The sequence below is a fragment of the Macaca nemestrina genome, chromosome 15 (assembly GCF_043159975.1).
Source record: "Macaca nemestrina isolate mMacNem1 chromosome 15, mMacNem.hap1, whole genome shotgun sequence".
Lineage (NCBI taxonomy): Eukaryota > Metazoa > Chordata > Mammalia > Primates > Cercopithecidae > Macaca > Macaca nemestrina.
The window spans coordinates 113,812,909-113,827,930 of NC_092139.1; the positions used below are offsets into that span (position 1 = coordinate 113,812,909).

At 61.7% G+C, this 15,022-nt stretch overlaps 1 protein-coding gene across 9 annotated transcripts in view; it reads left to right on the plus strand.

Annotated features, from left to right (window-relative positions):
* The window catches only part of LOC105489811 (uncharacterized), a 72,206-nt gene extending 57,817 nt beyond the window's left edge, over positions 1 to 14,389 (plus strand). For 4 of the 9 annotated variants that reach the window (XR_011614212.1, XM_071080746.1, XM_071080748.1 and 1 more), the window contains 2 exons: positions 2,852 to 2,936; positions 3,417 to 11,334. Coding sequence is in view for 6 of the 9 variants with exons in the window: in XM_071080746.1 (XP_070936847.1) it covers positions 2,852 to 2,936; positions 3,417 to 3,453 (122 nt within the window). In the remaining 3 variants the exon portion in view is untranslated. Of the gene's footprint in view, positions 1 to 2,851; positions 2,937 to 3,416; positions 11,335 to 14,298 lie in introns of those variants that run through there. The other 5 variants (XR_011614211.1, XM_071080752.1, XR_011614210.1 and 2 more) reach the window with 4 other exon arrangements.
* Positions 14,390 to 15,022: the final 633 nt, after the last annotated feature.

Here is a 15,022-nt window from a genome sequence, read left to right on the forward strand (position 1 = left end):
CCATCATACAGACAGGGAGACTGGGTCCCAGAAAGGCAAAGAAGCTTGTTCAGGGTGACCGGGGGCAGAGCTGAGATGGGAACAGACGCTGCGGATGGACCTAGGGGTGCTTGTGGGCAGGGGCAGGGAGGGGGCAGGGATGGGACTGGGGATCAGCCTCTGGGGCATTTTTCCCAGCCCAGTGTTGACTCTAACAGGTTTAGCACCAGCCTCAGTGGGCCACGATCTGTGAAAATGGCCTAAGCTGGCCCTGTGCTGCAAGTAAGCACACCTTGGGGTGTGGGCTCCGAGGGGGGACAGCCTTGGGAGACTCAGGCAGCCCCCAGGGAGCAGGGCATTTTCAGATTTTTAAAAGTCTCCGTGGGCAGGTAATGCAGCATTTGTCCAACTCAAGAACCCAGTGACGAAAACCAGGCAGAGAGGAAGGGAGGTTGCTGGGGTGAGTGGTGGTGGGCAGACTGCGGGAGCTGGTGCTGCTCGACGGGGCTCCTGTGTCTCCAAGGGGGGGAGCTGAAGCTCCCAGGACCACACCTGCCCCAAAGCTGGTGCCCACTCACCTGTGAGGGTAGAAATCCCACACACCTCTGGCACATCCAGGGCAGACGGGAGGTGGGCTGTAGGGCTGCCCACTGTCTCTCTCCACTTGCCACTGGGGGAACGGGCTTGTCCCATCTCCCCTCCCCTCCCTTGGCTCCTGTAAGCTGGAAGTCTGACGTCTGATGCTAATCTGGGTTTGAGATACATTAAATTAGGCTAGCTACAAAAAAGTAGGCCTCTGCGGCTGGGCCTGCCCGGGTGGCAGCCCTGTGAACCTGAGCAGGGCATGCCATGCCAGCCCCCATGCTGTTTGGGGAGCTCCAGTCTGTGGTACTTTTCCTGGGGGGCCCCAGAGCTCCTGTCCTGTCTGCTCCAGGTGAGGGCATTGGGGTGACGCCAGCCCGGGGTAGCAGGTGAGGGTGGGTCACGTGGGATTCCTTAACCAGCTTGCAGGGGGGCATCTCCGTGGGTGGCAGGCAGGGGGACCCAGGGTTATTAGAGTGGATATCAGGGCACGCAGGGCCCCAGGGTGGGGGCTTTTATTTTGGCCCAGGCTGCTGGTGGGAGAGTGGAGAGGGAGCCCCAGCCATCCCGATGATGGGCTCTGTGGCCTCAGCGCAGCCTCCTAAGGGTTAGGACAGCATATGCAGCACAGCGCCTCCTGCAGGCTCTGTCCAAGAGGCAGGAGCAGTGGGCCTGCGCCGACTTCCCCTTGCTGTCTACCACCTGCAGCTTCTGTGGGACCCCGGACCTCTCCCAGCCCTCAGTGGGCATGGAGATTGTCACCGTGGACCTGTTCCCATTTTCAGAGATGGGCTGATTGTGGCACAGCCTCTGTGGGATGGGAAGAGGGTCGGGGTGGGGGTGCTGGCTGCAGGCTCTGCCCAGCGTGTGGCCAAGCACATCTGTGGGATGCCACCAGCAGGTCTCCCAGCCTCGGAGGCCTCATGAAACCAACTCGAGGCCGGGAGTGTTGCTGAGAAGACGCCCCCTTAGCTCGTTAGCGGTGACCGGGGTGACTCCTGGCCCTACCCCGTCCCTGACCCAGCACCACTTACTCTCAGCTGTCAAAGAGGAGAGTTGCCCCAGTCCTCAGGTGACACGGTTTCAGGGCGGCCACACTAGGCCACCCAGCCGACCAAGCATTCTTGCAACCCGGGGTCCATAGGAGCTGGGAAGCCTGGGTCTGGGGAGGGTTCCAGGAAGCGTGAGAGAGAAAACAGTCGCCGGGGGCCTCAGTGCCCGAGGTGTGCAGCCGTACAGGGCTGTGCAGCGCCCTCCTGCCTCAGGACCTGGACCCTACCTTCCTCCTACCCCCACTCAGGGCTCAGCACCCCACCTGAGTCTGGCCTGAGGCCCAGCAGAACCCCAGCCATGGTGCATCAGACTTGGCCTGGGTTTGCCCTCAAATCCTCACCAATGGCAAGTGGTGCCCGCCTGCCAGCCTGAGTTGAGGCAGGATGGGGAGGGTACGGAGTGGACCTCTGGGTCACCCCAGGCGAATGCCAGCTGCTGGGCCTTGGTGTTCTCCTGCAGTCAGTCTTAGGGTGTCTCCCTCCGTGGCTCACAGTGACCACTTGAGTCACCTCTTGGGAAAGAACCAAAGCCCTATTTGGACCTGGTAAGTCCCAGATATTGGGTATCATTCCAGGAGTGATGGGGGATAAGTGGGGCACTTCCCAACATCCCGGGTGCCAGGCACTATGTGCCGTACCCAGGGACAAAGCCACATAAGACATGGTCCCTGCTGTGGAGCTACCAGGCCTGGGGAGATGTGGGCATTGCAAGTATCTGTGAGCTGATTTCAAGGGACCCCCAGTTTACTGCTAGAGCTAGGGAGATCCCTGACTCAGGAGGGCTCCCTGGAGGAGGTGACCTAAAGAATGGATAGGAATGGGGCCTTTGATGGTGGGAGAACACTCCAGCCCTCGGAACAGTGGGTGCCAAGGCAGGGCTGAGCGAGGGGGGCAGGGGCTTCTTTGAGCACCTGTGAGCCAGCACCCTGAGCCCCACTGGCCCCTCCTCTGCGGACCCTAGAGGACACCCAGGTCCACAGTTGGCTGTGCAAGAGCCAGTGGGTGGGGTTTGCTTTTGGGCGTGTGCATCAGGCAGGAGCAGAGGCAAAGACAGAGGCCGTCCTCACAGCCCTTTGCCTCCCAGGAAAGTTCATCTCAGGGCTCGCTGGGTTGGGCCCACCTGCAGGAGGTTGTGAGGGATCCTTGAGGGGTGGAGGGAGGGGCCACCTTCACTCCCTCCCCAGTCTTCAGCCACCAGACCTCCTGAAGTGACTTCCTGGTCTCCTCGTGTCTTGCAGAACGTGGCCCCGTCCCAGAGCACCACCCGAGACATCAGGAGCACATCGCGGGCTTGGGAAGACCCTCCGGGACCTCACGGCCCAGGTAGCTGCATCTTTCCCCTCAGCCTGGGCGGGAAGGGACTCACTCCAGTCACAGGCAGCCTGAAGATGGGTGATCTGGCGGAGAAGGGGAAACCCCGGCACCAGCCCGGCTCCCAGGCCTACCTTGCAGCCCGGTCTGCCCTGCCCAGGATCCTCGAGGAGCCCAGCCTGACCCTGACAGCTAGAAGAGACCCCACTCCAGGCCTGGGAGTGAGGGATTAGAACAAAGGGTCCCTGGCCTACTATGTGACCACTGCCCGCAGCCCTGCCCAATGGGACAGGGACCCCCCCACTGCCTCCTCACCATCCAGATGGCCTGGGGGCACCCAAAGCTTCAGGCAGCCCCTGGGCTGGGCCCAGGCCTCATGGCGGTCTCAGGGCAGGCAGGGCCAGAGCCGACAGGGAACAGATGAGGGAAGAGTGCCGCACACACCCGGGGGTTCCACCATAAGGCTTCCTCAGCGTTTCTCTTTCCTTCCAGGTCTTCCACCCTTGGCCACCTCCCCAGTGACGCCTGAAGCTCAAGGGACTGTGTCTATCCTCAGGTGAGTACAGTTTGTGAATGTTGATGAAAATCGGGGCTCCCCAGACCTCTCCCTCCTGGCTCCACCCTCCGCCGGGCGTGCCTAAAACTGGACACACACACACACACCATGCGTGTGTACTGCACCAGCCCCAGAGCTCTGGGGGCCAAGGAGCCAGGCAGGTGCTTGCTGCACATTGGCATGGGCTCAGCTGGGGCTGGCCTGGCCTCCACCCTCCTCGCCCCTGCCAGCCTCTTTCTGCAGCTGAGGAACCGGGGCTCCAAGAAGCCAGATTTGGTCCAGGTCTGGCCCTGATTTTTGGGCTCCCTCCTGCCTGAGTTGGGTGCCGCTTCTGTTTGCAAGGATCCAGCTGTCTCAAGGGCCCTGGGAGGGGAGGCCAAGGGCAGCCTAGGGGACCAGTGACTATGGGGCAATTTGCAGTATCTGCTGGGGGCTCAGCAGGTAAGATGTCCCCTGCCTGCTGCTGTCTGTCATGGCTGTCTTGAGGCCATGGCCGGGGACGGGCCTGTCATGCTGGGAACTGCTCAGAGGCTGCAGCCAGCCTGGGGCCCCTCGCCCTGGCGAGCCAGCCCCCGAGTGCAGACTGTCGCCGATGATTCTTTCCTCCTGGGGCATCCGTGCGGCCATGTGGGTTGGGCAGGACTGGCATTCTCCCCTCCCTGCTGTTGCCATGGCCAGGGGCAGGCCCCCCTCCCGAGGCTGTGCGGAGAGGACCCCAGGCCGCTGCATGTCAGCAGAGCAGCCGGCGTCTGGCCCGGACCCCTCTGCCATCTGGGGCCCGGCGTGTTTACAGGTCGGCCTTGCCCGCCAGACTCTGCAGACGCTGCTGCCCCGGGGCCTTTGTGTCTGCATGCAGGGCTGGGCCACCAGCCGAGCAGAGACTGGGGAGGGACACAGGTGGGGAGTGGGGGGAGGCCCCTGGGGGAATCAGGGAGGAGGGGCAGGACAGAGGAGAAAGAGGATAGAGGGTAACAGAGGAAGGAGAACAGCGTGGGGGCAGGAGAGGGGCAGGGACTGGGGAAGAGGAGACACAGGGCAGGGCAGGCAGCCCTTGGAACTGCAGGGCTGTCACAGGGATACCAGCCTGGGGGAGCAGCCGACCCCAGGTATCTGATGGGGACCTAGTGGGTCTTGGCCAAGGTGATCTGGTCCATGGAGCCGGGGTTTTCTGGCACCCACCATAAGCCCAGGCCTGCCCGTGGGACCTCATCCCACCTGCACCCAGCCCTCCCTGTATACACAGCTGGCCACCATCTAATGTAATCCCCCCGACATCCCATGGGCAGCAGTGGTGGCCTCCAGGTTCCAAATGAAACAGACCCCACAGGCGTGTCCCTCACACAGGATTGGGCATGGAATGTGCCCTTCCCTGAGTCTCTGACTCCCAAGCCTGGACAGACAGGTCCAGGGAGGCTGGGAGGGTGTGCCCCCTGGATTATAGGGCCTGGAGTGGAGGAGAAGAGGCCTGCAGAGGAGAGTGGACAGTCCAGGGCTGGGACCAGCACCCGAATATGCATGACCCGTGGAAGATGAGGCTGGGTGCACACAGTAGGTGCTTACTCAGTGCTCATCAGATGCCAGATGCTGGCGTAATCACCACAGGGGTCACACACCCTCTGTTAGGACCACCAGCAAGAGAGGGCTACCGTCCCACACTGTTCTTGCAGAGACGGAGCCTGGGGACCAGGAGCCTGGGTGCTGGGGTGCTGACTTGGACTGGGGGAGCCATTGAAGGTCCGTGGGGACAGGGACTCCCTCAGCAGCGTTTGTTTTTTAGCTAAGTCAAAACTGCTTCCCTTGGAGTCCTTGGCCCAGGACGGGGAAACCTCAGCCAGGCAGGTCCCTCGGCCTTGCCTGCCTCTCATGGGCTGTTCAGGCCTCACACTCAGGAGGTGGCATCCTGCTGGCCACACCGTGGCAGTAGCCCAGTGCCTCACCCACACTTGGTGGCAGACAACAGGAGCCACAGCCCCAACCAGAGCCGGCGGCCATGTGGCCCCCTTGATCCCCGGCACTGGCTGGTTTTCTGAAGGAACTTGGTCCTTTTCTGGGTACCCTGGGTTCTGGCTGATGGAGAGGCCGCCCCGTCCTTCAGGAATGGGTGCAGATGTGAGATAGGTGATGGCCTGTCACCCCATGGCAGAGCCATGCTGAGAAGCCACATCAGCCGGCTCCAAGACTGCCTAGTGGACCTGGTATCCACAGCCTGAGAATGGGCCCCGGCGGACCATGATGTGACCTCAGCAGCCTCTGCAGACGGTGGAGTGGCACTTTCTCTTCTCCCCAGAGGTTGAAGGGCGTGAGCCACGGCCCCAGGTTGCCTCTGCATGCAGGTTGAGGGGACAGAAGTTTGTTTTCATGTCAAATATCCAGATGCCTTTTTTTTTTTTTTAGATGGAGTCTCGCTCTGTCACCCAGGCTGAAGTGCAGTGGCATGATCTCAGCTTACTGCAAGCTTCGCCTCCCGAGTTCAAGTGATTCTCCTGCCTCAGCCTCCCAAGTAGCTGGGACTACAGGCGCCCGCCACCACGCCTGGCTAATTTTTTTGTATTTTTAGTAGGGACAGGGTTTCACTGTTAGCCAGGATGGTCTTGATCTCCTGACCTTGTGATCCACCCTCCTCGGCCTCCCAAAGTGCTGGGATGACAGGCGTGAGCCACCACGTCCAGCAACCCAGATGCCTTTTTTAATTTTTTAAAATGTTTTTATTTTTTATTTTTTTGGAGACAGGAGTCTCACTCTGTTGCCCGGGCTGGAGTGCCTTGGTACGATCTTGGATCACTGCAACCTCTGCCTCCCAGGTTCAAGTGATTATCCTGCCTCAGCCTCCAGAGTAGCTGGGATTACAGGTGCCTGCCCCACACCAGGCTAATTTTTGTATTTCTAGTAGAGACGGGATTTCACCGTGTTGGCCAGACTGGTCTCGAGCTCCTGACCTCAGCTGGTCTGCCCGCCTCAGCCTAAAGTGCTGGGATTACAGGTGTGAGCCGCTGCACCCGGCCCCAGATGCCTTTTTATACTCAGACAGAAGCAAGCAAGCCCTTACAATGGCCCTGCATTTGATCTTTCAGTCCCACTGAAAATAGAGATGCTTCCTGACTTGCAGTGGGGTTTGTCCTGAGAAACCCACTGTAAATTGAAAATATTGTAAGTCAAAAAAGCATTTAATACACCTAACTACCAAACATCATAGCCTCGCCCAGCCTCCCTGAAACGTGCTCAGAACACTTATGTTAGCCTCCATTTGGGCAAAATCATCTAACACAGAGCCTATTGATGATAAAGTGTTGAAGATCTCCTGTTATTTATTCAACACTGTACTGAAGTGTGGTTGGTTTCTATTGAATTCATATCCCTCCGGGTTGAGAAATCTTAAGTTGGACCCTGGTAAGTCGGGGCTGTCTTTATGGACAGAATGCGGAGTGATTTTGTCACTCGGCACCTCCCTGTTGGCTCTGAGCAGCGCTCTCTGGCTGGGAGAAACTTCGGTGAGCATGAGGTTGAGCCCTCACTGTGACGAGGGATGCGACATGGTGCAAGGACAACCACCTGCAACAGCATCTGGGTGAAACACCTTCTTGATTCGGTTCAGATTTGTTAGGAGTTCCTGTGGGCCAAGCCCTGAGCCAGTCACGTGGAGTCATCCCTCTTCCTGATGTCCCTGCTGAGTGTCCCTCACCTGAGGCTCCAAGAGCCTATGGGACTTGCCCCGGCCACCAGGCTGGCATACAGCAGAGCAGGGCTCTGGCCCCAAGCTGCCCCACAGTAGAAGCACCTCTGGGTTCCATGAACATAGTCTCGCCAAGGCGTGGGGCCGCCAGATCCCTCAGGGGCAGGGAGGGGCTGAGGTCTGGGGTCTGGGCCGAGCCTTCCGAAGTCTGACTGTGTGGTGGGGACAGGCCCTGCCACTCAGGCCCTTGCCGGGATGGTGTCGGAGTGGGCCAAACCCCAGCCCTAGTGCTCCTGGCAGTGCCCAAGGCTGCTGCCTCCTTAGCTGTAGCTTCCCTCCCTGGCCTGGTTGGTTGGGCACCTGGCCTCAGGCATGGCCCATGCTGGGGGCTTTGTTCACCACACAGTAGCGAGCTGAAAGCACTGCCATGTCCAGCTCTGGGAAGGAGCAGGCTCCCAGTTCATCCCGCAGCTTCGTGTCGCTGCTCCAGCTGTCCCAGGTACGACGTGCCCTTCTCCAAAAACACCTCGCCCACCCAGCCAGGCTGGCCTCGAGAACTGGGGAGCCAGAGGCCCCTGGCTGTCCCTGAAAAAGGAAAACGGGCCTCCTGATGGGGGCTTCCTGGGCTCACCCAACACAGAAGGACCTAGTGCCTGTGCGCAGGTAAACATCTTTGGGTCCCCGTTCCCTCATCCCTGAAACATGGGGAGCACAGTTGCTCCTGCACTGGCTGTGGCTGTGGGGGAAGGAACAGCCACTCCATTCCTGCATTTGATCAGGAATGGACTGAGTGAGTCACCAGGTGTGAGGGGCTTCAGTGGGTGCCTGGCGTGTCACAGTGGCAAAGCATTCACATTGGCCAGGTCCCCAGCTGGGAGGATGTGCCCAGGAGCCTGCGGTATGCAGCTGGTCTAGCCCCACCGTGGAGAGACCCCGGGAACAGGCAAGGTGGCTGTACCGTTCACCCCCAGAGAGTCGTCAGGGCACCTGGGGACGCGGTGATGGGGACAGTAGCACCTGCCCTTGATGCTGCACTGTGTCACCCAGGCAACCCCCACCCCGTGAGCACCATGCGGGCTTCCCTCATTTCATTCTTGTTTTTTGATGCAGGCCCTGCCCATGGCTCCAGATCGGCGGTCCCCGTCAGAGGCCTGGGCTGAGTCCTCAGGTGTGTGAGTAACATTGTCCCCTGACCCCGTGGCCCTGTGAGCACCCCGCTGCCGGTCACAGCTCGGCTGCCCTGGGCCTTGGCCTCCCTGTCTGTGCAGTGGGATTGGTGGCGATCACAGGCTTCTGCCCTGCACAGGCCAGGAGGGAGTGCCACATGGCTGCACCCCCAGCCCGGGAGCAGCCTCGCTGCTGGACCTCTGGCTGGACCTTTGGGTTCTCAATAAGACCTGGTGAAGAGACATGGAGACCACTGCTGGGCAGGGGCAGGAAGGCATCCCTGTGGCACCCTGGGGCCGTCCGTCTGTCGGATCTGGGGGTGCTGCCTGCCAGGCTCTACTCTGCCTCCAGCGAGTGTTTGTTGGGGGCAGTGGGGCCTGTGCCTCTTGTCCAGAGGAGGCCAGAGAAGGGGACACAAGAAGGGAGTGGACAGACGGTCACCAGACAGATGAGCAGGATGGGGCTCGGAGCTTGTTTGGGAAGTGGCTGGTGCTGAGCTTGGCTGGGGCAGGGCTCCAGGAGGGGCCGAGTGGGCCCCACCTCCCACCCTTGTTGGCAGGGCCCCAAAAATTCCAGGTTGTGGGGTGGGTGCTGTGGAAGGTGGAGGGGCGAGCAGCTTCCCATCCCTGGAGCAGGTTCCCTAGCGTTCCCATGGCAGCTGCTTCATGGCACAGTGGTCCCTGGAGTTCAGGCCAGGCCCTCGAGCCGCCTGTCTGGGGACCACTCCAACCTCGGCTAAATGAGGAGCAGCCCTCCCTGGGTCTGGGGGCAAAGGAAGGTTTTGAATCCGGGAGCCCAGGCTCAGTAGGCCCTTGCCACCTCCCCCAGAGGTCGTGCCTCAGGCTAGGCCACCTGGGCTGCAAGATGGGAGGGCATCCGTGCCCCAGGCAGGCCCCAGTCCCCCGGGGCCACTGCAAGACCCTTAGACGGGACGACAAGGTCTCTAGAAGCCCCGGCCGCTGGGAGCCTGGGTGGAAGAAGGTCCCAGAAAAGGCCCACCTGCCTATCTCTGGGCCCACGCACGGGGCGGGCACTGTGCTTCTTTTCCAGTGGCTCCTCCTCCTCCCGGCCCCATAGCCGCTCCCGCCCGCGGCGGCCTTTGTCTTCCAAGCGCTCTGCAAAATGGCCGCCCGGCCTGCCGCCATTTTGTAGCTGAGGTGGCCGCGGCCTTGGAGAGGCCTGGCAGGGAGGGCGGCCATGGCCCGCCTGCCTGCCCTTGGCGGCCTGGACAGAGCCCAGCACCGGCCCCCGCCCATTCTGGCCTTGGCCGTGTCTGACCCAGGCTTGGCACCAGCCAGCCCTTGGCAAGGCAGGCTGGGAGTCCTGGCCCCTCACCCAGCCCTGCCGGCCCCTTGCCACCCTGAGGCGGTCCTGCCGAGCAGACAGAGAAGCCTTGAGCCAGAGCTGGGCCGGTGCAGCCTCGCTGGCAGGGGAGCCCTGGGCCGAGGGCAGTGCAGGCAGTTGTGGGGCCCCATGGGCTCCCCGCACCTCTTCAGGGGCGATGCCTTCAGGCCTTGACCGCTTCACCTATCACGCTTCTGGCTTGGCCTGGCCGGGAGTGGGTGTCTCAGTGGCCAGCCCAGCTTCTGACTTAGAGATGGGCACCGCCAACCTCAGGAAGAGGGCAGGGCCGCACTCTGGCCAGGATTCTCCTGTGGTGGGGCCAGCCAAGGTCTGTGACACACAGGAGAGGAGGACCTGTTCCCTCCTGGGTACCTGCACAGCCCCCACTTTCCTGCAGGCCCCATCCCCACAACCTCAGCCATTCCAGACAGCATCTCCCTCCTCACTGGAGCCCCTCGGCCTCTCCCGAGCCTCTGAGCTTGCTTCCTGCCCCATGCACCTGCCCTTCCAGCACCCAGAGGATCCCAAGTGGCACATTTCTGAAGGGACGGTCTCCAGGAAACCCCTGGGGGCCGGGGGGCTGCAGATCAGCATCAGGGAGACACTGGGTGTGGGCTGTGGAGGACAATTGTGCCCCTGGCCTGGCCAGGCCAGGAGGGGGCAGGTGGGCCCTGTGGGAGCCCTGTGAGGTTGGCCACACATGGGTTCCTGCAATCTCTGCAACAAGGTCCCCTGGAGGGCAGTGCGCCTCCTAGAAGTTGGGAGAAATCTCCAGGCGAAGCAGGGAATGGTGTTTGATAAGTGTGTGCATTTTCTAGGGGTCAACGCAGGTCCTATGGGTGGCATGGGGTGGTGCCGGGTGGACCCCACGGTGGCCTGTGTTCTCTACATGGCCGTGGGTCGGTTCCTCGCTGGAGGAGACCCTACCCCAGACACCTGCCAGGCACCCAGCCAAGCCCTTGAGGCCTGGGAAGGTCTCTGGACACCACCCTACACCCCGCCCAGACTCCTCTCCCTGTGGTTCCTGGACAGAACATTCCGTCACCACAAAGCGAAGTTTGCCCAGGCCCTGCCCTGGCCCCGGGGAAACCCAGCTGGGCATGGGAAGGAAGAATTCTGCCCGCCTGCCCGCTCAGACCAGAGTTGCCCCACATGCCAGGTCAGGCCTGCAGCTTCCTGGGGCACACGGAGCCCCAGGCTTCCCGGCAGGAAAAGCCCCCCCGCCGCAGAAGAGCTGGTCCCTGGTGGGGAGTTGCTGCTGGGTGGGGTGACCGCAGGGCGGGGTTCAGGCTGGGGTATTTTTAATGATGTGGTTGCATCTGGTCACCGCCCCCCGCCACCCCCGATTCTTTCCTAGTCTCCCCACCTTGTGACCCAGACTGTGACTTGAATTAAGAATGTTTTCAGATAAGTACACGCCTTTGAGGTTAAAAGTATGCCTAATGATTAAACACCAGACAGAGGTCCCCACAGGAGAAGAGCGGGCTCCGCATTCCTGCTTTTCCCCTTTGGACTCCAAGTGAGCCTGTTTGCGTAACCCTGGAGCATTAACGAGCAGCTCCGCCGGATTCTCCCCACATCCCGGGGGCTGGCGTCCTGACCCATCCTACGGAGGAGGCAGCTGAGGCCCAGAGGGGTTCACCTGCCCCATCCCAGGCCCATCACTGAGGGAGACAGAGCAGGTCAGAACCAGGCCTGGCAGCCCCCAGGCCTGTGCCCCATGGATGCAGGTGCGTCTGCAGAGCACGGTCCTCCCCTGCCAGTGCCAGCCCTCAGGTGTCTCGGGTGCTGCGTTACTTTTGTGAGCTTCCACGCTCACACCTGTGGCCACAACGCTGGAGGCTGCTGGACCTCTGACCCTGTTCTAGGTGCAGGACATGTGGCCACAGCAGGCCTGGCCCCTGCCCCAGGGAGTGGACATTCCCTGAGCCTGCCCCCCACCCCCACTGAGAGCTTAGTGGCTGTGAGAAAACAGGAAAGCAGGAAGCTAGACAGGGCACAGACCCCTGACGGTGGAGACCCTGACCCGGAGCATGTGGGTGTCAGTTTTGGGGAAGCCAGACAGGGAGGGTGCTAGCAGGAGGGCCAGTGAGGGGACCTTGGCACCCCAGACAGCCCTGGAAGAAAGGCAGGCCTGGGGTCTGGGCCATGCTCCATCCTGGGGCCACTCCTTTCCCACCTGCGTGAGGTGTGCAGGGCCAGGGGAGGAGCCTGGATCTGAGGAGTGCAGTTCTAGTCGTGGCTTTGCCACGGCCACCTCGTGGCATGCTGTTGGGGACCATGAGACTGTGGGCGGCCTAGTTGTATTGCAGCCTGAGGCCAGAGGAGAGGTTAGTAACCCTTACCCGTCCCATCTTGATTTAAGTTGGTATTTTTAGATCATGGACCCTTCTGCATTGATTTTTTTAAATTTTGCAATAAGATATTTCTGCTGATGGCTGGGTTTTTGGTCCTTTTAACATGCCTCGCACACCTCGCCCTGGTCCCCGCCCTGCCGCGGCCAAGCCAGAGCCACAGGCTGCCCGGTGCGCGTCTCGTTAGCTTTCTGGGCCGTGTTTGCAGGAGGCCCGCCTCCCGTCCGCGCCCCCGGACGCCGCCCCTCCCCGTCTTTTTCCCAGACCCCATTGTTGGCACGGCTTGCTGAGCAGAGACACTGGCTGCCTTATGGGGAGAAACCCAATCAGGGTGGCGGGGGTGTGCTCCTTGGGGGGTGTCCGGCTCCCAGTGGCCCTGAGCCAAGCCCGAGGTGACTTCAGGGTGACACCGTCTGTCTGCCTCACTTGCTCCAGACATCCGCCCGGCCCTGAAATGGCCACCTGCCCACTGAGGCCTCCGCACACCTGTCCTGGCTGGCCTGGCCCCTCCCCTGCCTGGGCCTGCCGGGCACCCTGCCCACGGGCAGACACCGTGGGGCCGGGGCAGTGCCCGGGAGGTGGCAGCTGGCAGATGGCAGAGCGCCTGCCGACTGCTCACTCCCCGTCAGCTCTGCTCAGGGAGCGCCGTTCACGCTGCGTGGTCCGCCCAGCCCTCATCCAGGCTGGCTGGGAAGGGTCTCTCTGGTCTTTCTCAGGAAGCCTCCTGAGAAAGGGGAGATTCCTGCTGTCTCCCCAGGCCTGAGCCCCATGCTCACCCCCAGGGCTGCCGGGCAGGTGGGCCTGGAGATCACCCTCGCGCACACCCCACGATGCACACAACTGGGGCCTTCTCCCCACCGGCTCAGAAATGGCTCCATGAGTGGGTCACGACACGGAAACATCAGTCTTTCCCCACCCCGTACTCAAGAAAGTCCTGGTTGTCGGCTGGAGTTCTCCTGTGCAAATCCTCCTGTGGTGGGGGTGGAGCCCACTAAGGTCACAGCGTCTGTTTCCTGGTCCTGTAGAACACAGCAGTGTAGGGTGTGCAGGAAACGTGTCCAGACACCCTCCTCAGAGTCCCCCAGAGCGGGCACTACCACATTGAGGCTCCCTGACCACCGCAAGCCTGGGTGGTCCAGATGTGAGTCCTAGAGCCTTGGGAGCAGAGCCGGGACTCACCGGGGAACACAGGGCCCTCTGGGGAAAGGAGCGGGAAAAAGGAGGGTGGTCGTGCCTGGCAGAGGGACAGGCCAGGGCAATGCTGGGAGCGGAGGCCTGCCTGGGGCACTCGCTGCTCTGGAAGGCTGGAGGGGGAGCCAGGGCTGCGGGCACGCTGGGGAGGGGCAGAGACAGTAGAGAGGGTGGCAGCAGTGGTGGATGGCCTGGCTGGCCGGGAGTGCGGGCAGGGCTGGTGCTCAGGGAGGAGGAGGGAAAGGCACCTCCCAACCGGTGTCCCCACAGGCCCCTCAATAGCCTGGTGGGTGACTCTCCTTGTCCCCAGCAGGGCTGTCCTTGCTCGAGGTCACATAGTACAGGGCTGCGGGGAACCAGAGTATGTCTGCTCCCATCCAGCATCTTGAGCTCAGCCCTGGGGACCCACATCCCTTCCTGCCTGGATGCACAACTCTGGCCTTTGCACCCCGTGCCTGGCCTGCAAGGGCACTCCGGCCAGAATGGGTGGAGTGAAGTGAAGTTTTGATTCACTGGACAAGCTGTTGCCGAAGCCGTGCAGCCCAGACTGGATCCTGTGGGCCCCTCTGGGGGGTTTCCGCTCGTGGGAGGACGCCAAGCCTTCCTTGGCCCTGGGTCCCAGGGGAAGCCGCAGCCCCTGTGGACCCTCAGCATCCTCCTCGGTGCAGTGGGGGTTTAATCCCTCCCTACAGGGTCCAGCTACCTGCTGACAGGCCAGGCGCCCGGGAAAGTGGCACCAGGCTGTCCCCCTGTGCATCCTCCGGCCCTCCTCTGGGCCGTAGACATCCAGGCACCAGCCTGGCAGGGCACAGGCTTCCCAGCAGGGGAACGTGACCACTGACCACTCAAGGACAGGCCTGGGTCTTGGTCGCCTCTGATCTGGCATTGTCCAACACAGGGCTGGCCACGGAGGCCATTCCATTCAGGCCGTTGCAGGGGTGGGTGAGCCACTAGCTAGAGACAGGCCAGGCTGGAGTGTCGGTTCTGGTGCGGGATGTCTGGGCAAGGCCCAAGGTCACAAAGGGGTTCAGGGCTGGGCGAGGCCACATCTCTTCTAGAGCTGACACTTGTCACTTTTGTTTTTAAAACCAGACAGGTCAAGAAGGGGCGCTGACCTGGAGCCCTTGCCTGTGGCTGGCTGTCCTCGCAGTGAGCTAGGCCTCCTGCCGTCCTGGCTCTGGAGGTAGGAGGAGCCATGGGAGGTCTGATAGGGAGGGAGGGCCATCGTCTGAACCAGGCCACTCCTGGTCCTCTCCAGGCCCCACACTCAGGCACAGAGGTCCTTAGATGGGGACCTGATGGTCTCATGGCCAAACCTTTGCCCAGGCTGTGGCCTCCCCCGAAGCCATGTCTTCTTGTCTTCCCGCCACCCTTCCAGCAAGCTCCCCTGGTTGGCCCACCTCATCCACCCCCTGTGCACTTGGGGCATGGTGACCTTTGACTCTGGTGGTGCACCCCTCAGGCTAGACAGGGCCTGAAGGAGCTGTGGTTCGTTGCAGGGTGTCTGAGTGGAAGAGGCGCCCTCAGCCTCACTTCCACACCCTGAAGACTCTCTGGGCCTGGGCTCTGTTACGTGCACTGCCTGTCTGCAGGGCCCAGCCTGCCTCAAGTGCTCCATGGGGACAGAAGCCTTGCGGTAGCCCCTCCTGTCACCTAGCCACCGGTCATCCTGGAATGCAGCCCTAATGCCCTGAGGCTACCTGCCATCGCCCAGGATGACTCAAGATGCCACCTGGGTAAGTCTAACCCAGAACAAGAAAGGCCAAATAAGGGAAACTGAGTCATATCTGCTTCTCCCAGGCAGGGCTAGGGGCCC